At 35.6% G+C, this 27,222-nt stretch overlaps 4 protein-coding genes across 4 annotated transcripts; 1 reads left to right on the plus strand and 3 right to left on the minus strand.

Moving 5' to 3' along the window:
• Nucleotides 1–1,498: 1,498 nt before the first annotated feature.
• On the minus strand, nucleotides 1,499–2,968 carry LOC114537945 (UPF0428 protein CXorf56 homolog). The gene is made up of 2 exons (XM_028559061.1): nucleotides 2,394–2,968; nucleotides 1,499–1,977 (listed from the first exon to the last, which is right to left on the minus strand). Exons 1-2 carry the CDS (start codon nucleotides 2,764–2,766, stop codon nucleotides 1,706–1,708), a joined length of 645 nt encoding a protein of 214 aa, XP_028414862.1. The 5' UTR covers nucleotides 2,767–2,968; the 3' UTR covers nucleotides 1,499–1,705.
• A 1,430-nt stretch (nucleotides 2,969–4,398) lies between these two features.
• Nucleotides 4,399–19,586, minus strand: LOC114537903 (sperm-associated antigen 1-like). The gene is made up of 20 exons (XM_028559018.1): nucleotides 19,277–19,586; nucleotides 18,827–18,959; nucleotides 18,324–18,398; nucleotides 18,144–18,228; nucleotides 17,588–17,722; nucleotides 17,439–17,503; nucleotides 16,667–16,776; nucleotides 16,083–16,241; nucleotides 15,761–15,838; nucleotides 15,579–15,685; nucleotides 15,462–15,493; nucleotides 14,463–15,046; nucleotides 14,135–14,309; nucleotides 13,640–13,720; nucleotides 13,217–13,529; nucleotides 12,849–13,046; nucleotides 5,801–5,914; nucleotides 5,469–5,549; nucleotides 4,708–4,929; nucleotides 4,399–4,464 (listed from the first exon to the last, which is right to left on the minus strand). The coding sequence occupies exons 2-20, from the start codon at nucleotides 18,955–18,957 to the stop codon at nucleotides 4,399–4,401; spliced, it is 2,811 nt and encodes a 936-aa protein (XP_028414819.1). The 5' UTR covers nucleotides 18,958–18,959; nucleotides 19,277–19,586.
• Nucleotides 19,587–19,925: 339 nt separating this feature from the next.
• LOC114537943 (chitobiosyldiphosphodolichol beta-mannosyltransferase-like) lies at nucleotides 19,926–21,780 on the plus strand. The gene is made up of 3 exons (XM_028559059.1): nucleotides 19,926–20,722; nucleotides 20,890–21,308; nucleotides 21,499–21,780. Exons 1-3 carry the CDS (start codon nucleotides 19,973–19,975, stop codon nucleotides 21,707–21,709), a joined length of 1,380 nt encoding a protein of 459 aa, XP_028414860.1. The 5' UTR covers nucleotides 19,926–19,972; the 3' UTR covers nucleotides 21,710–21,780.
• Nucleotides 21,781–22,258: 478 nt separating this feature from the next.
• On the minus strand, nucleotides 22,259–27,211 carry LOC114537946 (ADP-ribosylation factor 6). The gene is made up of 5 exons (XM_028559062.1): nucleotides 27,014–27,211; nucleotides 24,756–24,870; nucleotides 24,226–24,329; nucleotides 23,672–23,870; nucleotides 22,259–23,557 (listed from the first exon to the last, which is right to left on the minus strand). Exons 2-5 carry the CDS (start codon nucleotides 24,835–24,837, stop codon nucleotides 23,415–23,417), a joined length of 528 nt encoding a protein of 175 aa, XP_028414863.1. The 5' UTR covers nucleotides 24,838–24,870; nucleotides 27,014–27,211; the 3' UTR covers nucleotides 22,259–23,414.
• Nucleotides 27,212–27,222: the final 11 nt, after the last annotated feature.

Here is a 27,222-nt window from a genome sequence, read left to right on the forward strand (position 1 = left end):
TGCAGTTATATTTAAAGTACCTACATTTAAATAGACAGGGATTGTTTTTTGTACCAGAAGTAGTACTTGCCAAAATAGATGTGTCAAGATTAAAATAATTAAATAATAATATATAGACAATATAAGTTTTTAATTTAGGTGAATTAGGATCGCAGGTTTTGCTATATTGCAGCCTGGTGCTGTCAGTTAGCCAAGGATATCTGCTATAATTGTTGTGTATTTCATACATTAATTTATGTTGTAACATTTGTTTTTTTAAAAAAAAGCAAGGAATGCATTTGCTTTTGTAAATTATACTATTCTACACAAAGGTCACAGTATCAGGGATGGGCAAACAAGTTTCTATTTGAGAGTTGGAGGATAACACAAATATCTCCTCAACATCTATCCTTTTCCCACCATTGATTTTTCCCTCTGGGCAAAATAACAGTGGTTGGGATCATAATATTGGATTGCAGTAACTGATAAGGATTTACACAATGTTCCTGCTCAGCTTTAAGCTTCTGTATTCAACAAGTACACCACATCATACCATGTTTTACTGATTGTAACACAAACCTGCATTTTAGGTTCTCACACGGGATTTTTTTATTGTCTGTGTGTTTTCCTTTAGCACTGCATTGAGTTCATCTAATGACCAACCACTTTGACTTGACTTTTTAGCCATTCTGCTTTTTGCCTTAACCATGAAAATATTCTATTTTAATACTCAAATTCCCTTCTATAAACTTGATTCCCAACATGAAATTTACACCCCACCGCTATTCTGGCACATTCTAGGAACTCGCCAACTTCCTTCGAGCATTTTTGATCTTCAAACTTTTCCCTTTTAAAACAGTTCATCAGTTTGGACATTTCTTCCATACATGTTGCATCTTGAAAGGATACAATTATGGGTTGTTTAATAATTGCCAGACTACACTCGATAATCAAAACACAATGCCAATGAGGACTGAATGAATCTACTAAGGTTAGGTCTGATTATCAGAGATGTTTATGAATACTAAAAAGTGATATTTATAGAGACCAGTGCATCAGACTGATCAAATGAATTCATGATAATTACTTACTCCCTAAAGCTTGTTTCTTCAGGATTACATGTGGCCTTAACGACGTTGGCACTTTTCCTCTTTTCACACCGTAGATCAAATGCGGTGGTCGTCCACAAACAATTGATGTTAAATTGACCATTATTTGGTGAGGAACTCGGTAGAAACACTTTTTATTTCAAGAACCTAAATCAGTCGTCTTTAAAGAACTACATGAAGTACTCATATAAATTTACTGCGCCCGCGATATCAATTCCTCTGGCCAGCAAACTGGTAAAGATGTACTTTGTGTAGCCAAAAACAAAAGACCAACTACTGAACTGTAAATGAACCTGGAATAGTAATATCTACAAACTTACAGAGTATGCTCCTGGTTGCTCCTGATTGGCCAATCAGACTAATAAGGAACATGCTTTGTCCACCAACACAGGCATTTTATAAAAACTATATCAACTTTAGGTATGTAATTACTAACTAGTGGTTTTATTAATTTGTAGTGAATGAGATGTGCTTCATTTGCTTGAACCATTCCAGAGTGGAATAGGCCATAAAAACTTCATATAAGAACACATAAATCCAAAAAAACTTCATACAATCAATAAAAAAACAGAATATGAAATGCAATATAAGTTTTGAGACGGGAAATACAAGTTTCCCTACCGATCAATCAATGTCCCTTTGGGTTTTTTAGCCTGCCCCTCGCTGCCAGCATCTGCTGCACGCTTTTGGGCAGTGGTTTTTCTCTCAAGCTGTTTCTCGATTATTTTTGCATTATGTGCATATGATGTCTCCACTTCTTGCTGTTCAATTTCCTCCTCTTCTTCATCAACAGTGGAAACAGTAACAGAACTGAACTTGCCAAATTCCTTGGTTCTTTTTGTCATCATAACCTTCTTGGGTTTCTTTTTTTGTAAAGGATTCTTTTCATCTGTTACAAGAAAAGAAATGATTAGTTGTGTTGGTAATAGATCAAACTACTTTTTTATAAGATATTTCACAGGTGATAGAACAATGGAAAAACTTTATTTACAATTGGCAAAAACAATTATATTAAAAAAATCTATTTAGCATACAATTTAAAATGTTTTGGTACGCATAGATTAAGGAAATTGTGGATTGTCTTATGGTGTGCTTTGCCAAATAGGTTAATGCCTACCAGCCAGTTTAAAAAGTTTGTATAGCGCAACGCCGCAACCAAGATATCAGGCGGGCAATTTTGATGTCTTCTATATATTTACTAGTATTTTTTTAAAATTTTGGTTGAGCAGTTTGCATACTTTCCAGTCAGGCCTACCAGACCTTGCATCAACTGCCACCTAGGGTTTTTCTGTCACCCATACTCACCCGTATCTTTCTGTAAAACCAGCGCACCGTCAACAATGAAAGTAACTTTAGCATCCTTCTTTACACGATTGTAAAACATCCACAAGCTGCAGTTTTTGCACTTTTGCCTAAACTGCCTCTCAACCCCTTTTTCTCGCTTCAAGAATACCTCATCACCATCAATACAGCTTAGTTTATATGCATGCAGTTTCCCATCAATAACCCGAGCGTGGTCTAACCGTCTCAAGGGCAATTGTTCGATTGTGGTGTCGAGAATTAACGCAAGCTGCCCGCAGAGGCAGTAGTAAACATAAACTTTTGAGCTTAGGTCATTGTACTCTTCTTTATCTCTTGTATCGGAAACAACGAAGCTTTTAGAAACAACTTTTGGCATAATAAAAAATGTCTGTTTAAATAATAGATAGTCTTGTCAATAGTGCCTTGCGACCTACAAATGTTCCACCGTCCAATAGATAAAACCAGGATGTAACCGAACCTCCCAGAACAGTGTTTAAAGTGAGGAAAATCTTTCTCAAAGTCCAAAAAATTTCAAAACATTTTCAATACTTTTTTACAATATTTCTGTCCGAATCCAAGATGGCGTCCAAGGATGCTTCCGTTAGACATAACTACACTTCAAAATTACTTCAGGGAAATTTTCTTTTATAAAAAGTCGCAAACTGAAACCGCACGAAATAAAAAAACTTAAAATTGTTGTTTTGTCAATAACTCCATCACTTAATATGAAACAGTTAAAAAAATAAGGACTGTTGTGTAGGTAGTTTTAATTTGTGACCAAGACCCCTTTGGTTTCTAAGAGTTTTCGGCTAATTTATACACAAAAATGAGTGACATTTACTGATCTTACCTTATACTTGATACTTTTTTCTCATTTTAGATAGGTCTTCACTGTTTATTCCAATCTTTTCTTCGATATTTTTCCTCGTGATATCTTCAAACATCTTTTGTAGCGCTAAAAATAGACGAACGGATTTTAGGTTATTGGACAAACTTAGTATCCTGGAGTATCTCAAAACTTGCTTATCTTATATTTATCTCAAGTTCGCAATGTTTTAAAGCGAAATATGGTAGAATGTTTCCAAATATAGCAAGGCTTGCAAATTTTGTTCATGTTTGTAATATTTCATTTCACAACAATCCCCCACTACCGTGAATTTCAATTTCAATGCATGTTAAATCAGTTTAATAATTGCGTTTATACCTTGTCTCTCGACAGGCGAAAGAAACATTAGCGTCATTGAAAAACGGTCCACGGTCTCCAATTTCCCCAAAAATTCGTAAACAAACTTCGCATCACCTATAAAATATATCCATATAACTGTCCTTAACTGATCTAACTAAAGAGATCTCTCAGACTCTAGTTACGCATTGTTATATTAAAACTTTCAGGAGTTTATTGATGTCCTATAATATACGTGACTACATGCAAGAAGTAATAATAACGTGTGTTGTCTCTATAACAAAGAACTTCTAAAAAATGAAAAGACTTTTTAACAATTTTACCATTGTTCTTTAATTCGAGATCCAGAGCTTTGACTATCGACTTGAGGATATCGCCATCCAGTTTGTTACTGAGTACTAAAAAGCATTACGCACAAACCTTATTAAACGAATCTAAACCTTACAAGGTACTGAAGCTATATAGATAGACATAAGATTATACTCTTAGCCCACTGGCGGCTATAGAATGAGCGGCTTGCTGAAGCGATGAAATCAAACATTAATTCCTGCTTTCATTTCACTTTTGAAAACGGTAAATTTGGTGGAGAAAATAGTATAATCTTATTACGGACTTTCGTTCAAACATTCTATCACAACACCTATACAAAACTTGGCTAGGTAATAGCTATATACTTCGTACTAGATATTAAGATGTATAACGATATCTTTCTTTCGGCTCAAAATTTCCTATATGAGCGATGATTTAGTCAAATTTGCATCATATTTCCAGCTTAAAATTTTTCACCTTTAGGCAAGTCAGCTAAATTGACTTGTTTTAAGATCTTCAAGTATTCCATGCATCTTCACTCTTGACACTTTTCCATGATTGCAGGAATTGATAGGCAGTTTTCTAAAACAGATCTTTTATCTATCTACTGTGATCGCAATGAATCCACTGGTTTTTAGGTTATAAGTGGCCCAGTAATAAATTTTTGGCAAACTATAACAAAATATTAATAAAAAATTACACTCCATCAAGTCTCCAAAATATCGGAATTCTCCAATTTGAACCGAGTCAAAATCTGGAGGGGACACTGAACCTGATTCATGGCCAAAAGTAGTTATAAAAAGCTCTAAGTTTTTCTTAACTTACAACGTTATATTTAACTGGACCCGGGGCACTGACACTGGCCTTTGCCGTCATATCTTCAATTTTTTTCTTGGCATTTTCTTTCTGACTGACTTTGGAATTTGCTGTTTTTGTTTTATTCGGTTTCTGATTACTTTCAGGAGGTGACCTCTTCTGGACAGTTTTTAGCGTCTCGTTCTTTTTAGCAGGAAGGTTACTGGGTTCTTGCGGCGCAGATATGTCAGGCTATGAAAAAAAAGGCACAGAATTTGCAAGGAGCCAAGATAAGCGTTTGAAACTGGGATTGGGACAAGAAGCTTTTTAGACTGACTTTTCATCAATCATACTCGTTTATCTAGCCTGCGATTCCTCGCTGTTATATATAGGAACACAAAATTTCGGTATGGTCTAATCTATAGTGACCTTTAGCTTGACGTTTACGGCAAACGCCAAACTGGTAATAAACATTGTGTTTTAACTCCACTATTCTAAAGTGTGCAGCAATTTCGCTAAATTACAAAACGTTCTACATCAAACTCGTGATGTTCAGCAGTAATGTAAGAAAGCAATTGATTATCTTAGCAAAGCAGCAAATTCAGCTTTGCCGTATGTGTTTCACGTTCGCCGTATAAAATTTAATGCTTGAATGACTTTAATGCAGTCATTGTAGATTACTACACCAGGCAGTTAATTGATAAACAAAATTTGTGCATGGGACAGTGTTTGAAGCAACCCTCGAGCTTTTGTTTCTGGTATAGTATATTAAGTTGTTACAGACAACGTACTTTATTCTTCTCGTCATCGTCGACATCTTGAATTAAAATTTTCTTCCGCTTGGGGACAGATTTATCCTCCTCTTTTTTCTCCTGTTAGAATTCAAAAAGCAGAAATCAAACTTCCCATCTTCGAGATTAATCCAGATCCTGCATGCTAAATCCAAATCGAAGAAAATATTTCCAGGGAGATGCGATGCACTCAATATTCAATAAGGATTTCACAGCCTTTCTGTATGGAACTTTCAGCATTCGCTGTTGTTGTTGCAGATTATTTTTAACTGAAGGACATAATGGAAACACAAGTGAAAAGCTGCGAACGGTATAGGATAGTGGAAACATACCTTTTTAAGCAAGGTAAGCACGTTCGTTAGCTCACTCCTTGCGGCACCATTTTTGCTATCCAGTTTTAACACTTGAACCAGATCTTCGCTCGCCTCACGATACCGCCCTAAACCCTAAAATGAAATAGCAAAGTTCTTGTTTGGCCGCAGATTTATTATAGATTAGAAAACTTAAGGTTATTCATCGTTGATGAGTGATGATGATGATTACTCAATCGTCGCGATCTTTCACAAAACTTTGTACTTTCCCAAGCGCGTTTCGTTTGAAATTCAACATTTTCATGTAGTTTGTAACTACACGCCAATGTCAATGATTGTAAAATATTACAGCTGGTTAGTTTAACAGTAAAATATAAACTGGCAGCTTGCAAGGACTATATATACCAAGAATTCTTTTATTTGACACACAACATTTTTTATTTTGTCTTTTAAAAAAAGTGTTTTGTTTTTCTCTAACGTTTTACTGTAATTTATCGTTATTTTCACAGTGAATAGCTGTTAAAAGTACTTAAAATACAGATTTTTTTTAACTCAAAAATATTGCATCTGGTTGAACCAGAGTGATTTGGAAATATCTCCATGTATAATATTTAACAGTAACCCAGTGAGCACACGACGTCGTTTCGACGTTGATTTATGGTTGAATTTTGGTCGCGACGTCGATCAACCCAATATCGACTTCGTTTCGACGTCGATTTCACGACGTCATATCGACGTCGCAAACTGACGTTGTTTCAACGTTGTTTCGACGTCAGGTAAAACTAGAGTTTGCTGCGTTTGCCGCATTTAAATTGTATATGGATTGACAACAATATTCGGAAAGTGTTGTGAACATCATATATGCAGTGTAATGATGTGTTTTTGTCAGGTCGTTAAAGCGTCGATATATCAACCTATTCTCGACGTCGTTTTCGCGACGTTTATTCAACGTTGTTTCGACGTTATATAAAAACTTTACAGGACCAGCTTGCAAAGACTCGCAATGGTAATAATATCATTCCTGATAGATAGTTAGGACGAATGTTGCGATTTTAAGAAGTGTTGAAAATTAATTTCTATGTAACAGACTATTTAAAACCATTATTAAATACCTCGGGTCTCCCCGGAGCAACATCGGTCATGCATCGTTGGTAGAGTGCGCGCAGTGCATTTCGGGAAGGTCAAATTGAGCGCGTCCATTTGAAAATTGAAACATGTTGTCGCGAACGGAATATGAAACATTGTAGCTGTATATCTCGGGATATTTTCACAGGATTTTCTAAGTTTAATGGTTGGATATCTTTCGCATAAATCCAAGAAAGCAGTAAAGGTTAGTGAGAGTCAGTTTTACAGTGTGTATTGCCATGATAAAGGCCATGAATCGCGAGATATGAATACGCGATCGTGACATCGTGATTATATTGAAATTTAAACGTTTAAAACATTGCCCAAACTCTTTGATTCTCTTTTATAAATGGTTCAGCTAAACGAATAACGATACTTGCTCATTAGATTGTGTTAATTTATGTTTCAACGTTGTGTGATCGTGGGTTATTCATTCTAATATGACTTTGTATATACAGTAAGATCGCCATATTTGACGCCAGAACTAATTGCATTTATAATCCAATTCAATCCGCTACTTAGTTTTGATAATTTAGACCATATTTATGGTTCCGTATGTTAGTCGTGTGTTCTTTATGTGTTGAACGGGATTCGATTTAGCTATTTGCTTTGATTTTTTGAAAATTGCGTACTATTATAGGCCCTTTGCTAGATGAATAAACTGATTTTTATTATGCTGCTCCCTTTGCCAGTTGCCTTTCTCAACTGAAGCACAGAAGTGTCAACGTGCTACATCATTAAGCTTACTAAAAAACTAGCGAACGGCCTAGCACAGACCTATAACAAATATATGGGGTAAGCGTACACATAGGGACCACATATGTAGTAAACAATATTATCTCAACTTTTAAGGTTGGCCAAATCGCAAGTCGCAAATTGTCATCACAAGTAAATGCCCCTCCTGTTGCTGCGTGTATAATGATGATGAAAAGATTGTTCAGAATGAAGGGAAAGATAACATACTTGAACATAATGTCCAATTCCATAATGGTCTATAGTGTCCAAAAACTTTTTATTTTACAATACTGAGACTCTTCTCGCACTATTTTGAGGCGAGATTTTAGAAAGAGATGAAGGAAACCCTGAGACAATTTTTCGAATTTGATTTCTTAATTTCAAATCAAGTATATTGTAGATTTAAACAAGGTGATGTAAATTGAATAAAATTTGTTTGAACTATAGAGTCAGTGCAATTATGTTTTTTATATGCATTTTAAAATCCAGCTAAAATCCTATGCACGGACGTTGTTTTAAAGGCAATAATCTAACGTCGATTCGATTTGCGTTTTCAAATCATTTTCGATTTGGTTTTGACGTTGAAATTTCATAAATTGCAGACGTCGATTCGACGTCGATAACCCGACGTTGTTTCGACGTCGAATAATCGACGTCGATTCGATTTGCGTTTTCGAACCTTTTTCGACGTCGTTTCGACGTCGCTGGGTGACGTCGATTCAACGTTGAATCGACGTCGTTGTGCTCACTGGGAAAATTATATAAACTAGCAGGTTACATTGAGACTCTAACGAGTATCACGCAGGAGTAGACCTTTTGCATTAAATAATATAGCTATATCTTTATATATGCATGAAAATGCAATTAAATTACTATTGCTGAAAAGATTTGCAAACTTTGCAAGGCTATTCTTATTTTTCGTATTTTACAACATTTCGCAATCAAACTTTGAATTTCTACAAATTTTAGCACGCTCTTTTCAGCAGTGCCAGTGGTAATTTAATTGCATTTTCATGCATATAGATATCTAAAAAAGTAGTGTATAATGCAAAAAGTCTATTCTTTTATCTGACTTACGCCTACGGCACGGCTACGCCATATTTAAATTTATCTTAAACTGAAGTTCTTTTAGTTTTATTGCATATAATTTATCTTATTGTCACAGTGAATGATAGCGGCGAAATAACGACAATTTATCCATTAAAATGCAGATATTTTTAAGTACATTGTCTTTGTTATTTTTCAATATACTGACAACACTCCAGCAGCACTTGAATGATAATATACTTTTCGAAATACAGTCGATCACTGTTAAATTCTTCTTAGCCTAGCCAGATAAAGGCATTTTATTAATTATATTTCTTAATCGCTTTACTGTATATATTATTATACTACAGTTAAAAACAGTGACATATAATATATCATTAATAACGATAAATTATAGATTTTTTAGTACTTTATTCTTCAAACTGTCAATACCGACAATATCCAGCACTTAAAAATACAGTTCAACTGCTGTGAAAGTTAATTTTTTACAGGGTGTCCCCCAAAAGTATTCGTTCTATTGAAATCAGATCTCTTGTTGTGAACCGTGTTGTTGCATCTTTTGGGATTTATCCGTTTACACTATACCGGATTCGCTTGACACGATATCTTATATAGTTTGCCTTTAAAGGGCAATGGTTAGAAGCAAATGCTTAGTGTTTCGATACATTTGGTATATTTATTTCGATCTCTGACAGTAAAAATTTTCACCGCCTTTTAATAGCTACAAAATTTGACCCCGGAAGCAATCCGGTATATATGCTGCATGTGAACGGGGCCTCATGCAGTAACTCTCGTGTTTTTGTTTTCGAATGACATGCAATTTTACTGCCGCATAAATATCTGTTATATACATTAAACTGTTTTTTGATCCTGCAGCAAATATTTAACTATTTGCCGGGGCCGTAATGTTGCTATTCTGTTGCATTCTGTTCACCAAGTTCATGAGGAAATTTAGCCCTTCGACTCTCAGTGTTTTGTCTCTCCAAAAAAAGATCAGAGCGTTCGCCGTCGGATTAAAAATCAAAAAAATATAGGACCACCTTCTAAGAGTTATTAAAATGGAACATGTCTTGAGTTTGAAGATTCCAAGCAAAATTATCGCGGGCATGAAACAGACGAGACTAGTGAACACTACGAGAAAACACGACTTTGCTATTTTCCAGTCTTTCAGATTACGTCTTTTTGCGTTTCTGTTTTCGTCCCCTGGGATGCCAACGCCCTGGGTTTGCTTGCGGCGGGCATGAAATATGCTTGCGTATGTAAATGTCAGTAGCGCAAGGAACAGAAGAGTGCTAACAGAAAAGAATGGACCGTCTACATTTACTCCGTAAAAGGAGTTCACGCCAAACAGAAGAGTCTGAAGAGAGCAAACAACAATGACGCATTTAAACAGTCTTGCTTTCGTCACTTTAGCGCGATGAATGAAAGGATGCAGGATACCCATGTACCTCTCCAAACACATTGCAGACATCGTTGTTAAGGAATAAAAAAACAGGAGGAACCGAATCTTTTTCGATACATAAAGGTAAACGCATGATTGCCTTCCAATGAAGTCCCCTGAGAAATGTACAATCGACAATGGGATTAGAATTACTCCGTTTGAAAGATCAGCTACAGACTGAATGAAAATGGTGAAATAGGCCACCCTTTCTTTGAGTTTTCGGGACTTTAAAATCGTGGCTACCGTAATTCCATTCAGAGATATGGAGGTGAAGAGAAGAATTGCACTAAGGAGGAGCGCAATGCAATACAGGGGCACACACCAAGTTGTAGGAAATCTGAGAACTGCCACTTTTTCGTTTAAAACATAACAAGTTTCGATTACTCTTTGTTCAACTGTCGCATTCATTTTTCTGTGTTGTTTACTCTACGACACCAGCGGACTTTGAAATGAGTCAATCTATAGCTTATTTACTTATTTATACACTTGTCAAACTTTTCTAAAAATACTTAAAACAGAATAAAAATTATAAATTAAGGAAACAAAGGATATGAATGGCAGAGACACCAATCACACCAGGTGTTACTGTATGATTGTTACAATTAACACCCCGAAAATGGTTTATATTCATACAGACTTAGTTACAATGCATGATCACGATTTCTAAATGTTCAACAAATTCAAAGATGGCCGCACTCGGCAAAACATAGGCGTACGGGCGCAACTTCGCAAAGAAAAATCGCCCGAATTTTTGAATTATTATACAATGTGCACGAATCTTAACTTTTACCAGATTTGTAACAATTTACTTCATTTTATTTGGTTTAAAAACGATCACCAGAAAAAAAGTGGTGAACTTTGGCAAGAAAACTGATTCCGTGAAAAAGCGCCGGCCAAATAGAGAATCAGCACACATGTATGTGATATATATTACAAAATTTGGTTTCAAAAATTCTGGCTACGTAACTCTTCTTCAGTTTGCCCGAATTTTCGGCTGAATGTTGATGCAAATATGAACATGACGGCACAGATATTTGAAGTTTGAAATTTAATGAATACTAATTTCTGCCATGTCGTTCAATTCAACGAGGTGTTATCTATTAAGAATATATATCATTATATACACATCAAATTTATAAATCAAAATATATCACATTAATTGAAATAAATTCAAAATGTGCTTTGTATTGCATTAAACTGTGCAAGGTTGATTTCAATAGCTAGTTTTTATTTTAAAAGTATTCGAATTCGATCATTTTTTTTGGCATGTTGTAAAATGCGGACTGGACGGAAAGCGCGGACTTGTAAGTCTATATAAGCGCCCTGTCACAAACTTGTAAAATGACGAACTCAGTCCGTTATATAAAACTGGCGGACTTGTAAATAACGTACTAATATTAAATAAAATTTTCCTCAAATCTCTCCACTAATTTTTCCTTTCGAAGAAATATTCCAAAAAGGCAAGACTCCCAAAGCTTTATGATGAGATAATGACAAATCGGAATAAAAAAGGTTATTTAATACTTCCGATTTTTCAAATTTGCCGAACAATTCTGAACTCTATAGTTTTACAATTTACATATAATAACGATGCGTTTATAGTTTTGGCATAAACTTTATGTTTTTGAATAAAAAAGTCCGTATTTAGTCGGCCTTCTCATACTAAATAATTAAATAATTATTAAATTTATGTATTCTGAATAAAAGTGTGCGATTTCCATTTCGTTTTTCTGATCGGACTACTTAAGCGTATACAAATGTACAATCTCAGTCTATATCTAATTCCTGATATCAGCTGCCGGCATGTTAGAGTGTGCTGCATTGTTCCAGCACTTCGCTCTAATCCCGCAAAATATAACAACACAACTAATAAGGAATGGGGACACAAAAAATTCGTACAGACATGCAAACCTTAATACAAATATAGAAAATCGGTTAAAAGTAGACCGCTTATCCCGCTTAAGTATATATGTGTTTCTTCTAACGTTTTTGTGTTTATGCACATATAGGATAATGTAAACTTTAAAATTCTTGTGTTGAGCTGGCGAGAGTTTTTGAGCAATAATGCTGTATGGACATCCTATTTATACCAACTCTATGCGTATTGCTTTGCGACTGACGAATGGCATGACTATAACAAGCATCTCATATATGCTCGTATAGACGCTGGCAAATTTCATGCAAGCATGCGCGCATAAGTATTTTGGGTGTGTCTGCATATGCCAGCGTATTTTTTTCGACGTGAACAAAGTTTTCATGCCAGCTGCTCTGAGTACAAAAATCAACCAATCAGAAGCCAGATCGACAAAACTGAATTATCATTACCTTCATTTCATATTATTTCGACGCATGAAAATTTTGAGTACACGCTTTCGTTTTTTTAAAACTAGCAAATTAGAATTTGAGTGAGAAATTGTCGGTACGGTATTTTGGCGGGAATTTGCTTGCGTGTTTTCAGTGGCTGCGTCAAGCAAGCAAAAGATGAAGAACTCCTTGGGTCTTAAAAGTCGAGAAGATATACTTGCATACTTGCACTGCGTGCCTATGCTGAGGAAGGCATCGACTATAGTGCATGCAGAACTGAAAAAAAGGACGAACCGAATGACAGTATTAAACAGGTTGCATGCAAGTAAAACTCGAGGAAGAACAGTTTAGATTGAAAAGAAATAGCTAATGCCCTCTCGCCCGGACAATAAATAGAAAATGATTAAATTTCCTTACTTTTCTTGCCTTTCCTCGTCTAAAGAAAGCCTTTATGTTTTCGCTCTGGATCTTCAACGCTGTGTTACAGTCCGCTTCAGCCAGATCATACTTGGTTAGTTGCAGATAACACAATGCTCTGTTGGTGTATATGGCCACCTCTTCCGGGCATAACTTAATACAATCTGTGTAACTCTTTATCGCCTCTTCATGTTTACCCTAGAATAAATAAATCATAGTTTCGTAGTTTTATATATTCATATATTCATGTTAGTAGAGCGTAAAAACAAAAGAAACTAATAATTCTGAAGGGGAATAATTATATGAATATTTGTCGACCGACTTAACGATCTCCCGCGGCCCCTGGACAAAAATATCTTACTACTCACCTTTTTAACTAAGGCATTCCCAGTTTCCTTCAACTTGAGAAATGTTGCCATTACATTCGCCCCAGACTCTTCCTTACTTGCCCCCAGGACGCCGGCTTTTCCTGCATTCGGGCTGTTGTCAGGCAACGGGCTAACCTCCTCTGGCATTTTTGAATCTTCGTCTTCTTTCTTACTTTGTTGCACTTGATTGGAGTTTTTGACAGATTTTCCAACATCCGGGAATATCTGCTGCTTGCTGTCGTCATCGCCGCTCATCTCAAATATCTCTTTTCGCCAGGATTTTCCATGAAGCATTTCCAGATGTTTTATTACTCTACGCGGAAGAGAAGAAAAAAACAGGATTTATTTTCCATAACTCCACTTGTTTAACAATGTTTTCCATAACTTTTCTCCATGAACGTTATTCTAAAAACTTCAATTTACCTCGAACAATGTTCCTGCGCCATTTTATTGGTGGCATCAATGAGTCGAACGCGATTGAAATCCCTAAAAGCCTCTGCATACCTTGAAAGTTAAAAAAACATTTTCCGGTCGATCCTAGTTATAGCATCCTTGCTCATAATTATTCAAAATTCCATCATAAATTATGATATATTCTCGATGAATGTATTCGAGATTCGTTTTGGAACAGAAAGACTATACAGTTCAGATTAAATAGTACGGATTAAACAGTACGGATTAAATAGTACGGATTAAACAGTACGGATTAAATAGTACGGATTAAATAGTACGGATTAGGTAGTACGGATTAAATAGTACGGTTTAAAATTGTTAAAGCCATCAGAATGACCTACGTCCGTTAAATTCAAGTATAATATCTCTTTCTCATAGATCTCGTATATCTTTATATAGAAGAACAGTTTGGGAGCGATTTCGGCCGAAAACGTCAATTCTTCACTATAAAAACAGGATGCTTACTTTTCCATCGTTTCAAAAGCTGTTCCACGACGCAACAAAGTCTTGATATTATCATCAATCAGCTTCAACGATTCATTACACTCCACTACACATTGTTTGCAATCACCCATCTTGAAGTAACACGCCGCCTTGTTATTGAGAAGACTTGATACAGCGCTAGTATACGACTCTCGGTCTGAAAACATTTAAAGAAAACATATAAAGCAATTTATATAAAGCAAATAAAAGCTAAACCACGTCCCAGTAATACAGTTTTCTTCGTTTCCTTTTGAAATGTGCATCAATTTCAAAGCGCCCTAAGTTATCTCGCGAGAAAGTACTAAATTACCTTCCCACAGGTGTTCGACACAATTACTAAATTTCTTTAAAGCTTCAGCGTGATGACCCATTTTGTAAAAGTCATTTCCATCTTTCATCAATTCTTTCACTTCGATGGGTAACTCCAACACACTCTCCACCCCGTTCTGCACAGGTTCCTCGTTCCCAGTACCACTCGGACTTTCAAGATTCCCGTCCGATGATTGGTTTCCCGGCTCAGCCTCAACCTCTGTCTCCGATTCCATTACCAAGCAACAATCTACGCCAGCAAGATTGCGTTTGTTTTCAGTTGCCGAATCCTTGCTATTATCCTTCGACAATCCTACTTGTTCATGTTTTACACCACTTTTCACCTCCATGTCATCCAATGTCCCCTTACTAGTAGCTTCCAAACTGTTTTCTCCAACGTGATTGGACAAACCACTTTTCCTATTTTGTGCGTTTCCACACTCCGTGTCTTTGGTGCTGCTATCAATTTCGACTATATTTAACCGCTTCTTTTTTCTTTTTGCGCCCGAGATATCTTGATCTACATTTTGAGTTTTGTTGCTATCAACGTTTCTTGTTTCTGTTTGGGTTTGCACGTTATTTGACCTATAATATTAGCATATAAATATTCTGAGTTAGAGTGGGGCTACCAACTCGTACCAGTAATGACGTCTATTTTTGCGAACGGCAACTCACGTCCGTAAAAAAATATTCTGGTATATCCGACCTTTGATATTTTCTTATCACCAAGGTCGAGTATACCATATACTGGTATATTCAACCTTCACTATTTTTTTATTACTAAGGTTGAGTATACCATATTCCGGTATATTCGATCTTCACTATTTTTTTATTACCAAGGTCGAGTATACCATATTCCGGTATATTCGATCTTCACTATTGTTTTATTACTAAGGTTGAGTATACCATATTCCGGTATATACCCGCATATGGAGTATACCCGGAGTATGACCCGCATGTCGAGGTTGTCAATCGACAAAATAATAAAACTAAGCCTTACTTCTTCGTGGCTTGAATTTCTCCTAATAAATCCTGTAAAAATGGAACATTCAACAAGATATTATCAAAAAATTAACATCAAATACGGGTGGGTAGATAACGTATGTTTTTACGGCACCTTCGCTCTTTTGTTTTTTGGGTCGATACTCAGAATTAAGTTGAAATCCTTTGCAGCGAGTTCGTATTGTTTTAATGCTTTATAGGCTATTCCACGGCGTATGAGAGCTGCATTGGGAAAAAAACAAGGAACATTAGTATTATTGAACGCCAAGACAAATGCAAAACACTAACCCGGCATACCTTTTAAATTTTTTGGTTCTATTTCAAGAACCTTACAGCAGTCCTCGATCGCTTCAGAAAATCTTTCAATTTTCAATTCTAGAATAAGAAAATCCGAATGAACAGGAAAAGTTTAGCTATTGCAACTTAGAATTTTATCTACATTTTGCATAGGTTTTTTAAAGGGTTTTAATTTCGAGTGGAATCATACACAACTCAATAAATACACAACTCTAATTGGCCAATTCTGTCCTTAACTACAGTTAAAAGTTAACTATAATCTTTTATACAACTAGCTCCGGATGTCAAAACCATTCACCCATAATTGCGGACCATTTCTAACCTGCAGCAGCCCGATTGTTATAACTTGCAGCCGTAGGTTCGTATTTTAAACTTGTTGTGTAGTAAATAACTGCTTCGGAGTAATCCTGAGCACGAAATGCTTCGTTTCCTTTTTCTTTCTCTTTTGTGGCCCGTAGTAGCCGTTCCTCTGCATTCATATCTAACAAATTAATGATCGATTTTTTTTACTTGTGCAAATATTTATCGTTGGTACAGCTCGGTATATTTTATCACGTTTGTCTGTTTTTGTTTGTCTGATTGTCTGTGTAGCAATTGCAATCGTATTTGTTTTAATTTTCTTTGTTATTGTTTCTTCTTACTCAGTGTTGCTATTGTTCTTGTTGTATTATTGTTTTTGTTATTTATTCGTGTTGTATACCTTGTTGCATCTTTGGAGTTATTGTTGTTCAGTTGCTTTTTGCGCTGTTTTGTTGTTTTTTTCGGTTATCGCTTTTGCTAGTTTATTGCTAGTAATTTTGTTACAATCTTTATTACCCCTGGATCCGCCCTTTTTCAATGATATCATCATTCACCACTGAACGAAACTGATAAAGAAAAAAGACTGATCGGATAACTGGATCTAACCTTTAGTTGAGACTGCTGGCCCATTCATTGAACTTTTAGTTTGAGCAACTTTAGGTTTTGGACCTTCTTGTTTTTTGTCCACGTTTTTCAGTTCCTCGTCGACGTTAAGCCTACAATTTAATACCCGGTACAGATTTCAAATTTTCGAACCTCAACAAAACAGATTTATTTCACACAAAAATATTATCATATACCATTTTGTAGTTAGGCTAACCATGGATATACAAAAACTTAGTGTCAGGTGCATGTCGCTTTCAACATATGTGTTTTGGTAACATTACTAAGGTACATGTGCATTGAAAAGAACGTATTAATTTATTAATTTGGCGAGGATTTTAGAGGGATTTTAAGACTCACAACATGTGTACACATTTTACTACAAAACGCCTTACTTAGCAGGTTTTTTAATTTCCAAAATGACCATAGGAAGCCAAGACAAATGAGTCGGCCATTTGACTATACAACTAGTGACGTAACTTACTATATGTTATACAACTAGTGACGTAACTTACTATATTATAAGTTACGTCACTAGTTGTATAGACAAATGGCCGACCCATTTGTCTGGGCTTCCTATGAAATGACTCGTCTCGCCCCTGCATCAGAGGCGTCTAGAGGCGTCTAGAGGCTTTTTTCTTCAAATATTTAATACATCAAAAATTTTTTGATTGAAGTGACACAATGGTGCATGCACTAGCTTGATCATGTCCTGCTAACTACAATGAACTGTGCCCTAGTACCAGACCTATTATTTTTGATAATTAAAACATACTTATCCCACTCATTATAATCCCTAGGTTTCACTCTTTTCTTTGATTCAGTTGTGGGTTTTTCAGCCTAAAATGATGAATTAGTAACATAATTATAACAGGTGTCTGAACTATCATATTTACAACAAGGCAATTCCAAACAACATCTTACATTTTTTGTGTCAGAACCACTGACAATGGTTTTTTTAGATCTGACTGGAATCAAACCATCAACATTCGTCTCTTCAGCCTGTCCATTTGACTCTCTTAGCTTCTTGTCAATATCATTTGCCTGCTCTATCCATTCCTATAAGTTTAAAACAACGTGTTTTTTAAACCTTACAGACCTTATTAATACATCACAATAATCTAAGTTATCTTTGGGAGAATAGAGAGATTGACTTGACATTAATTCCCTTTTTTGCCTGCATTAGTTCAATGCTTACCGGAGCATATAGGAATAGGTACCCAGGTGCTTTAAAAGTAAAATACATGTTGCATTCAGGTCTTATATAGAGGTCAGTTGAAAAAAGCAAGCACGCGAGGGTGCTTGGAGTAGTCCTGAGCCCCCCTGCGCACTCATATTTTTTTCAGCTGACCTCTATGCAATAACTGAATGCAACATAATTTTTACTATTAAAGCACCTGGGTACAAGGCTGGGAATCATGGATTACAACCCAAGTCCCTAGCTCTAATTTGCATTAAACAGAAATTTATATGGACATACTTGGAAATCCTCTGTCAGAGATTTTTGTTCATCAGCATTGAGATCTTTCACAGTTGGTGCTGGTTTGTCTTTCCGTAGTATTTCACTATGACAAAACAAAAAAAGCAATAAGAAAAGGCATCAAAGGTTATATGGAAGTAAATAGCTAATCACAAAATAAAATCATTGCTTCAAAGAAACCTCTTTGGATTGAGTTCCTTCAGTTTCTTCTCAGCAAATTCCACAAGTTCAGGATAATACCCTTCTTTGCCTGTTCTATTGGTACAGAATTGAGAGATATAGAACCTGGTTAATGACAGTGTAATGGATTGTTTGCATTCAATAAACCATATCTACAATAATTCAATTTGCTATGTGTTTGTCATTTTGTACACCAATCTATTTTTTGTAAATCTCTTCACTTTAATCAATGTATTTATATATAAGAAAATCATATATATATATTATCTTATATTATATATAAGAAAATCATGTTTAAAGATTTGTAATCTAGGCATATTATTTGTTTGTCAATGAATGTTCTTGGATTGCAAATGGTTTTTTATTAATCTCGACTCGGTACTTCGAGTCTTCTTCAGAATATCTAAATATAATAAAGATATTCTACAAATAGGGAAATCATATATCTTCTCCATCAAACTGCTCATTTTACAGTATCCTTAAAGAATATTTTTTTGACAAACCTTAAAACCCCAATAATTTCTTCAAGTTCTTTTGCATCATTGCAATCCTTTATATAACTATAATCAAGATGACCTATGGGAATATTGGTACCATTTGCTTTCGCTAAACTTCCAGGAATTGGCTTGTTCATTTCTGTAAACAGTAAAAGAAATTCTTGTTGATTTTGATCAAGGGTCTGCATCGCGCAGGCTATATAGGCAGGAATCTTACCCGAATGTCCACATAAATGGTCTATTTTCCGTAAGATATAGTAATAGACTTTTAGTACGGATCTGCTCGATTATTCCTCAATTTAATTGTTCAAAAGTTTTGAAAATATATAAACAATATATCTTCAAGGCATCCGATATACAATGCTTATATTTGAACCAGAATATATTTGTCCATATTTGTATTTCGTACTGTTCACAAAAATCAAGATACCATTCAAGCTACCATTCATAACATACCTTTATGTTCAAAAAGTACAAATTCTACTTGTGCAGGATACGATGCTCTTTCTTCAGTTACTAGATTACACCTCAATACCGAAAGTGAAAGCCTTTAAGAATTTACCGGTAGTACGAGTACGATTCAGATTCACTAAAATGTCAAACGCCTCGGATCCAAAATAATTTTGACGACAACGGCGCAGCAAACACTTTGCAGCGCTCGTACAATTCGTCGATCGTCCAAATTTAACTAAAGATCGCACCGATTTCCAAGGGAATTGCACTATATGAAAAGCATATAAACAACTTCGTAACTTCGAAGTTTAAATCGCCGTGCCAATACATAAACATGAGCCAGCGAATTTCGAACGATACAAAATTTCTCGTAAAACTTTTGGCGGGAAAACAAAATCGCTAAGATTCGCGTAGCCTACATTGGTTAAATATCTTATATTTTACCCCGTTTTGTGAATTTTAGGACAATTATAGCAAATTTAAGGGCTTAGATAGGCAGATAGACTTTTCCCCCTGACTTGCTAATCGCTAATTTGATAAAAAAAAAGTAAAATTGATTGCCTTTTTCCGTTTAGTAAGAAATCAGATGGCGTTCGATTTGGTTGACGATTTACTTCCGGAAAAATATTTCGCGACGGAAATCCGACATGATCTAAATAAATGGCAGTATCTGTACAACATTAAAATAAAATAGTTGAAATGTTTATGGCTTTATTCGCAGTGGTGTTTATCTCCATAACTATCATCATATTGTTTGGTTGTATTAAGAATTTCAGGACAGTTGTTCAAAAGAGAATATTAATAATAGTTTTGGGGGATGTTGGTCGCAGTCCAAGAATGCAGTACCATGCCTTGTCATTTGCCAAGGAAGGTTTTGAAGTCAATATTGCTGGATTTGACAATTCACCTCTAATTCAAGAATTACAGGATGAAGAGCTAGTTCATGTTGTGCCTCTGTCTGAACCTCCTGTAAAGCCAAGATGGCTACCTCGTTTACTTTTTTATCTAGCAAAGACAATATTCCTATTTCTGCAACTAATTATCATTGTCTTATGGAAAACATCAAAGCACTCTCACATTCTTGTCCAAAACCCTCCGGCAATCCCAACACTTGCCGCAGCATGGCTACTATGTCTGATTCGCCAATCGCATTTTATCATAGATTGGCACAACTATGGTTATACCATTCTCTCATTGACCATTGGCAGCAAAAATCCACTTGTTAGGTTTTCGAAGTTTTATGAGGGCATCTTTGGACGCATGGCTGCATACAATATATGTGTTACACAAGCAATGAAAGAAGATTTAAAGAAGAGATGGAATGTAACAGCAACTACACTTTACGACAGACCACCAAAGCGATTTAAAAGTGTGGATGAGAATGCAAGACATAAGATCTTTCTTAAATTGTCTGAAAGCTATGATGTATTCAAATCTGTCAAAAATGAGGTTTGTTTTGTGTTTGAAAATAGGCCTTGAACTTCTATCATTTAAAAAGAATATCCAGATTCTATAAAAGCAACAGGAATATAAAATAATATATAAGAAATTACCATCTCCCTCAGTCTCTTCCAGGATAATTTTGTCCATAACCTAAACAGTTTTTAAATTTCTAGAATACCACTGAAACAAGATTTACAACTACCGTGAGTGGCAGAACCACCTTAATACCAGACCGTCCTGCCTTACTAATCAGCAGCACTAGCTGGACAGAGGATGAAGACTTTTCAATCCTCCTTGAGGCATTGCAACAGTATGACAAAATGACTGAAGCCTTAACACTCCCAAGTCTTGTGTGTGTCATCACAGGTAAAGGTCCATTGAAGGCCTACTACCAGGATATAATATCAAAAACTGACTTTGACCATGTTGAGATTTGTACACCATGGTTGGAGGCTGAGGACTACCCCACCCTGGTTGGGTCAGCTGATTTGGGTATATGTTTGCACACATCATCTTCAGGCCTCGATTTGCCAATGAAAGTTGTTGATATGTTTGGCTGTGGTGTGCCAGTTTGTGCAATTGGTTTTTCATGGTAAGAGTTTGCTGAAACTCCTTTTATTCCTAGTCAAATAAATACCTGCCTGAGTTGGCAAGTCTATTCAAATTTATCTAACACAATAATACTTCGCCTTTTTCATTGAAAAAAATCAAAATTGATTTTAGTTAATTGAAATCCAGCATGATTAGAACTTAGTAAAGAAACGAACCTTCATTTTTTTTAGTCTTCACGAGTTGGTCAAGCATGATGAAAATGGTCTAGTGTTTCATGGTCCAGAACAGCTGGCAGAACATTTGCAAGAATTGCTGGCTGGTTTTCCCAGAAATCAATCGTCGCTGGACAAATTTCGTGAAAACTTAAAGAATTTTCAGGAAAAACGCTGGCATCCATGCTGGAAAGAAACATTTTTTAACCCTGTGTTCACCAAAAAGTAGACGTCATTTTAACTTTACGTAGAGCATAATAAACCTGATTAACTTGGCCTGTTACGAACATTTAACTCATGTCGACGAAATAAAAATAACAAACAAGCAATACCGTCGTATGCCTAATTTATTGTTCCTTGTGGCTACGCAGTCTGAGGACTCAACTGACGTTACAAATCAGATTATCCAAATTTTAAAAGCGAAATTACGTTGTCGTAATTATGATGAAATTGGTATAAAAAAACAGAGTCGGCAGGATTAAGCCTGAAGTGCGCTTTTTAGTTGTCCAAAAAAGCCCATTTTAAAGGCACACGTCACAATCTTGGTTCATTTGCTTGGCTCAATGAACCGACTAGACGTAATCACCAATCTCTATATATGGTTCAGTGAAGTCAGCACTTATCCCATACTAACTAATATATGGTTCCAGAACATTCCGGTACCTGGAAACTGTAAAAAATATACCGCCATCTTTGTTCTCGAAATTTGTTGCTTTATACAGCGTGCGATGTAACACGAGTTTGAAAGTTGCAACACAATAAGAAAAAAGGTTTTAAGTTTAAGAATATACAGGTTTCGTTTCAATTTATTTGTCCTAATAATAAACAGATTAAATTTACAGGAGTTAGTTATACCAGTACATACGGGGCAATAAAATCCTCATCACTTTGAAAGATCATGAATGTTTTTCTATGGCAGGTTTCTGTATATAACATGTGCAAACTCATAAGGATGCGTGCGAAGGTCAATTCAGGCTAAACGCTATGTGCCGACTGCCATATTTTACAATAACTTATCGAGGAACAAATTAACTCTATCTAAAAATATAGTAACTCGTTGAAATTTTCGTAATTCGAAAATAGAAATTCCAGTCCGAAATGGATTTGAAAACACTCTGGGCGCGTAACGGGATATCATCACTCGGACACAATTCCTTCGAATGACCGTATTTTACTCAGAAATACTTTATACGTGCTGAAGAGGGCCAGTGACCTCAATAATTACTGGAACGATGAATTCTCGTCTCGCTCCAGTCCCCTTAGAGTTCACTGTTGAGTAATGCTAATTTTGACCCTGATCAGGAAACAAAACTGGACTGTTTATTTCTAAAAATTCCAAGACGTTTAGGAAAGAAATGAGAGAAAGTATATCTTCAATTTTTTAAACCCAAAATATCACATCAACACTACCATATATCCACCTCTAGCCTACACGCATCTCTGCCCGATTTCCCCTTCAATTATGAAAACGTACGCGCCCGATAAACAGGTTACACATTTTCCTCGAGTAAACTTCGTGCTATCCAGTTTAGTTTTCAGATCAGTGCCGCAAACTTTCTACATATAGTGATAATTAATGATTTAGAAATAAAATATAGCGAAAAAATAAAACCAGGAGTATACGTTAGCCTATCACTTCTATTTTATTGTCAATGTTGAGTTGGTTTCATTTTTTGCACAAGTGAACAAAGAGGGTTTGCAATCCAGGTGGACCTTGAAACAAGCGAGACGCCGGCTTTCGTGCTAAAACTCTTATTTCCTACCTCACTGTTAACTTTCATCACGTTTTAGCCATAGCTCTGAAACGAGCAATTCTGCACATTGTACAGCATTGTGCATATTTGAAAATTCGAAAATAACTTTTCTGTCTATCATACATTTTTAAGGTCTAATATTTCTCGGGGTTTTTTTTGCGGCGCGAAATGATTCCGGACTCACGATTTGTGATTTGACGTCAGCCATGTTAATCCTTCGTAAAGACCATCTCCAGTTGTCGCACACGACGGTTGCACGTACCAATTCCGGTCGCGAATTCGAGTTAGGCCGAGTTTTTCCTGAATTTCGTGAGGTTTCATCGCTAGAAACAGAAAAAGATGGGGTTTTATTCACTGTAATGTAGCATCAAAGAAAGATTTATCCTCACTCCAGAGCACATGGAGATCAAAATCAATCCAAACACGTGCTAACTTACCGTCCGGTAAATCCTGTTTGTTCGCAAATATTAGAATTATAGCATCCCTCATTTCCCGATCGTTTATAATTCTGTGTAGTTCCTGTCTCGCTTCTTCGATACGATCCCTGTCCGCGCAATCCACGACGAATATCAAACCCTGGGTACCAGTATAATAATGGCGCCATAGCGGTCGTATTTTGTCCTGCCCACCAACGTCCTATAATAATAAAAGTTAAATTTACTGACGTCGAATAACTGGAACTTTTTAAAGGTCAGAAATTGAGAATGAGTAGGCCTTGTTGCGGATTTTCAGTGGTTCAAACATCTTAAAGCACTGGCTAGTACTCCAGTTTAAGTGCAGCTCAGTGGATTATCACAACTTCCTATCAAGTGTGGTATGAAAACTGTCTAAAACAAACCAAGAAACTGCTTGATGTTTCAACCTAAGGCTTTTGTCATGCTAACCCTTAAAACAAAGCACCTTGGGTCAAACCTCAAGAGGTTTTCTCTCTATTTCAGGCAGTTTTATGCCACATTTGATGAAAACATGGATTTTAGTGTAATATACTTACCCAGACATTAAATTTAACATTTTTATACGTTACTGTTTCAACATTGAATCCTACGGTGGGTATGGTCGTCACAGATTGACCAAGCTTAAGTTTATATAATATTGCTACACAAGTTGTCAAGGAAACCAACTTAAAAAACAAACTTGGTTTGTCACCTTAAATTTGAAGAACAGTATGCACTGCCATTAATAAAATAGCTAGAAGTACAATATTTTAAACAATCCTTAATTGCTTTTGAATCTTTAATTTTTATTCTCTCAGAACCTTCTTTTAAGCTTTGATTTTCTCCCCAATTACTTATGAATTTGCCTCCTTTTGTTCTTTCATTGGGAATATTTTTATATCCCTCTCAGACCAAAGAGAGGGTATATGAAAGACCCTCTCAAACCAAAATAGGGTATATCCTGGAAATATCCCTCTTAGATCAAAAAGACAAATAGAGGGTACATTCCCCCTTATGAAAGGTTATAAAAATTATAAATGTTATAAATTATAAACTGAAATGCTGTTCTACAAATTCAAAAGGATACTAGTTTTCCCAGCAGCATCAAGCCCTAACATCAATATTCTCATTTCTTTGTTGCCAAAGATTTTGGACAGTAACTTGCCCATCTTGATGATCGAAGATGAGCCTCACTCAATTACCTGACAAAATAATACATAGGTTTAGCAATGACAAACACATATTTCTAGAAACTTAGACTTCCTAACAATATTTGCCAATTCAACAGTAAGAAAAAGCTTTTGTTTTAAAATCATAAATCAAAACTAGATGTGGTCAATTGTACAAAAGAAAGATTGTAAAAAAGTTTTCCAAGGGTAAATATAAGGATGGAGGGCACTGTCCAGCTTTTGTACAACAGAACCAAAGCATTTTTGAGATATAATTTATACAAGATAATAATCTGGACAGGTCTAGTCATCATACAAAGTAGTTTCTTTTTGAAACTTGCTACCAGTTCAAGAAATGTGTGAAATGGAAACAGGTTTGGCATAAAATATTCCACTGTGGTTAAGTTTTTTTACTCGATAAACCAGTCACTTTTTTATTGTAATAATGAAAACAAAAGGCCATTTATTGGGAGGGGTGGGCCATGAAAGAGAGCTGTGAGTTCAAATTACAATATCTATAGAAATTCCTCTTGACATTGACATAACAACTTATAGTTCAATTTGACAAGTGGTAACACACTGAAGTACACAAAATAGCACAAATTTCATTGCAAGCTTTGTAAAGACTTTAAATAGATTTTTGTCACTTTCTGAATTCTCTTCTAAAAGCAAAACTTAGGTTTCATTTAGGCTTTTTTATGTGTCTTATTAAATAATCAACACTGCTATTTTAACTATAAATGCTATTTCAGGAATACATTATTGTTATTACTGATTATATACATTATTGTTATTACAAGCTCCATATTTCTTTGCCTTAAGCATAGCCATGACCTAAGGCAAATTTGCCCTTGGTGCATATGGAAGCATAGGAAGTAACATGTATATGGGTATGTTGGGCGAGACCCCATTTTTTTCCTTTTACAGACAAGCCCTACAGGTGTCAATTCAAAAACAAACACAATATTAATATCTTTGCATGTTAATATACTACATGGGCCTTTTTATACACTTAGTTATCTTTAAAGAAAAACCTTGTTAGGAATATTTTATATGTTGTGGACGTGTGGTGTTATTTATTTTCAGTGCTGTGCTTCCAGCAGATATACATGTGTGAATTATTCTTTATGACATTGTTTTTGTATTGAACATTGACTTAAAAAGGCTGTGTTCACAATGAATGGATTCAACTCAAAATTCAACTTAAATCAGAAGGACTTTGTTCAATGGCAAAGCAAAAACTGGACAAATTACTCACATATTGAATGCTTTGGACATAAACTCTAAATATTTTTACCAAGCTATACACAAATAAAGGCTTACATTGGTCAATTTTAACAGCCATGACATGTACTCAAATATATAAATAATGACACAAAATTAACCCTTCAATTGTGTGAAAAAAATACCTCACAAAATTGACACAAATTGAAAATTCTGCCAAAGATTAGCAGAATTGTTTCGGAGAATGTAAAGACATTGAGATGTGCTGAGTCTAGGGTTGGCTAAATTATATATAATCCCATGTTATTTGGAAGAAAGCACTTGTATTGACAAGGATTTAGATTACTCTTCATTCAACTCATTTCTGTATAAACAGTTTAACATCGAGTAAATTTGAAATAAAATAAAGACCTATAAAAAGTTATTGGATGATAGAAAATAAGGCACACTTCTGCGCAAGAATCGAAACAAAAACTCATACAATTACAGCTTGGAATTCGTAGATTGCTATACCGACATTTATCATTTCAAATTGTCTCTCGAATATTCTTAAATATATATACAAAAATTTAGAATGCAGTATTTCACCAGCGTGTATTTCACCTGTGGGAAATTCTTCTATATTCCTTCCGCGACAACGTTTTAGAAAAACGCTGCTAACCTGTCTTCAAAAACACAAAACAAACAAAATAAAAGCTGCTTCAAGCCTCGGCGGGTTCACATTTCAAAATCTGTCGGATACAAAATCGAACGAGGAATTCTGAACTTGCGAAATACTGGGTAAATTTCGGAAAGAAATTGTCAAGGACCCGGCAGATTTAAGCCTTGACTTCAGCGCTCTGTCTTGTAAATAAACCAGAGTAGAAATACGCGAAGCAACTAACATTTTCCGGGTAGTTTAAAGTTCATTTGAATATGATTTAATAGCCTATAGCATGAATCAACCACATACCAGTCTATAAGCGCGAACTTTGTCGACGTTCTATGCCTTGAAACTAGAGGAAACTCCGTCGCGATCGCTTTTAAAATGATCCAGATACACTCCTCGAATGTGGACAATGTAGTTCCGTGTTGAGAAATCTTGTAAAAAGCGATTATTCTTCCAAAAATAATCAGAATGTATCCATGAACTATCTAGGGTGTGACGAAGTATGGCCGGCC

Source organism: Dendronephthya gigantea, unplaced genomic scaffold (assembly GCF_004324835.1).
Source record: "Dendronephthya gigantea isolate DGI-Jeju-01 unplaced genomic scaffold, DenGig_1.0 000169F, whole genome shotgun sequence".
In the NCBI taxonomy this organism is placed as follows: domain Eukaryota; kingdom Metazoa; phylum Cnidaria; class Anthozoa; order Malacalcyonacea; family Nephtheidae; genus Dendronephthya; species Dendronephthya gigantea.

What these genes read in the sequence shown, in the direction of transcription:
- LOC114537903 (XM_028559018.1), bottom strand. Translation starts at nt 18,957, where the DNA reads ATGAACAAGCCAATTCCTGGAAGTTTAGCGAAAGCAAATGGTACCAAT. An exon ending in GATTATAATGAGTGGGATAA is followed by an intron (nt 16,777 to 17,438) that starts GTATGTTTTAAT and finishes ATTAAATTGTAG; the next exon opens with GCTTAACGTCGACGAGGAAC. An exon ending in TAACAATCGGGCTGCTGCAG is followed by an intron (nt 15,839 to 16,082) that starts GTTAGAAATGGT and finishes TTCTTATTCTAG; the next exon opens with AATTGAAAATTGAAAGATTT.
- LOC114537945 (XM_028559061.1), bottom strand. Translation starts at nt 2,766, where the DNA reads ATGCCAAAAGTTGTTTCTAAAAGCTTCGTTGTTTCCGATACAAGAGAT. An exon ending in GGTTTTACAGAAAGATACGG is followed by an intron (nt 1,978 to 2,393) that starts GTGAGTATGGGT and finishes TTCTTGTAACAG; the next exon opens with ATGAAAAGAATCCTTTACAA.
- LOC114537946 (XM_028559062.1), bottom strand. Translation starts at nt 24,837, where the DNA reads ATGGGCAAGTTACTGTCCAAAATCTTTGGCAACAAAGAAATGAGAATA. An exon ending in TGATGCTGCTGGGAAAACTA is followed by an intron (nt 24,330 to 24,755) that starts GTATCCTTTTGA and finishes CAACTTGTGTAG; the next exon opens with CAATATTATATAAACTTAAG. An exon ending in CAAACAGGATTTACCGGACG is followed by an intron (nt 23,558 to 23,671) that starts GTAAGTTAGCAC and finishes TTCTGTTTCTAG; the next exon opens with CGATGAAACCTCACGAAATT.
- LOC114537943 (XM_028559059.1), top strand. Translation starts at nt 19,973, where the DNA reads ATGTTTATGGCTTTATTCGCAGTGGTGTTTATCTCCATAACTATCATC. An exon ending in TCAAATCTGTCAAAAATGAG is followed by an intron (nt 20,723 to 20,889) that starts GTTTGTTTTGTG and finishes TTAAATTTCTAG; the next exon opens with AATACCACTGAAACAAGATT. An exon ending in TGTGCAATTGGTTTTTCATG is followed by an intron (nt 21,309 to 21,498) that starts GTAAGAGTTTGC and finishes CATTTTTTTTAG; the next exon opens with TCTTCACGAGTTGGTCAAGC.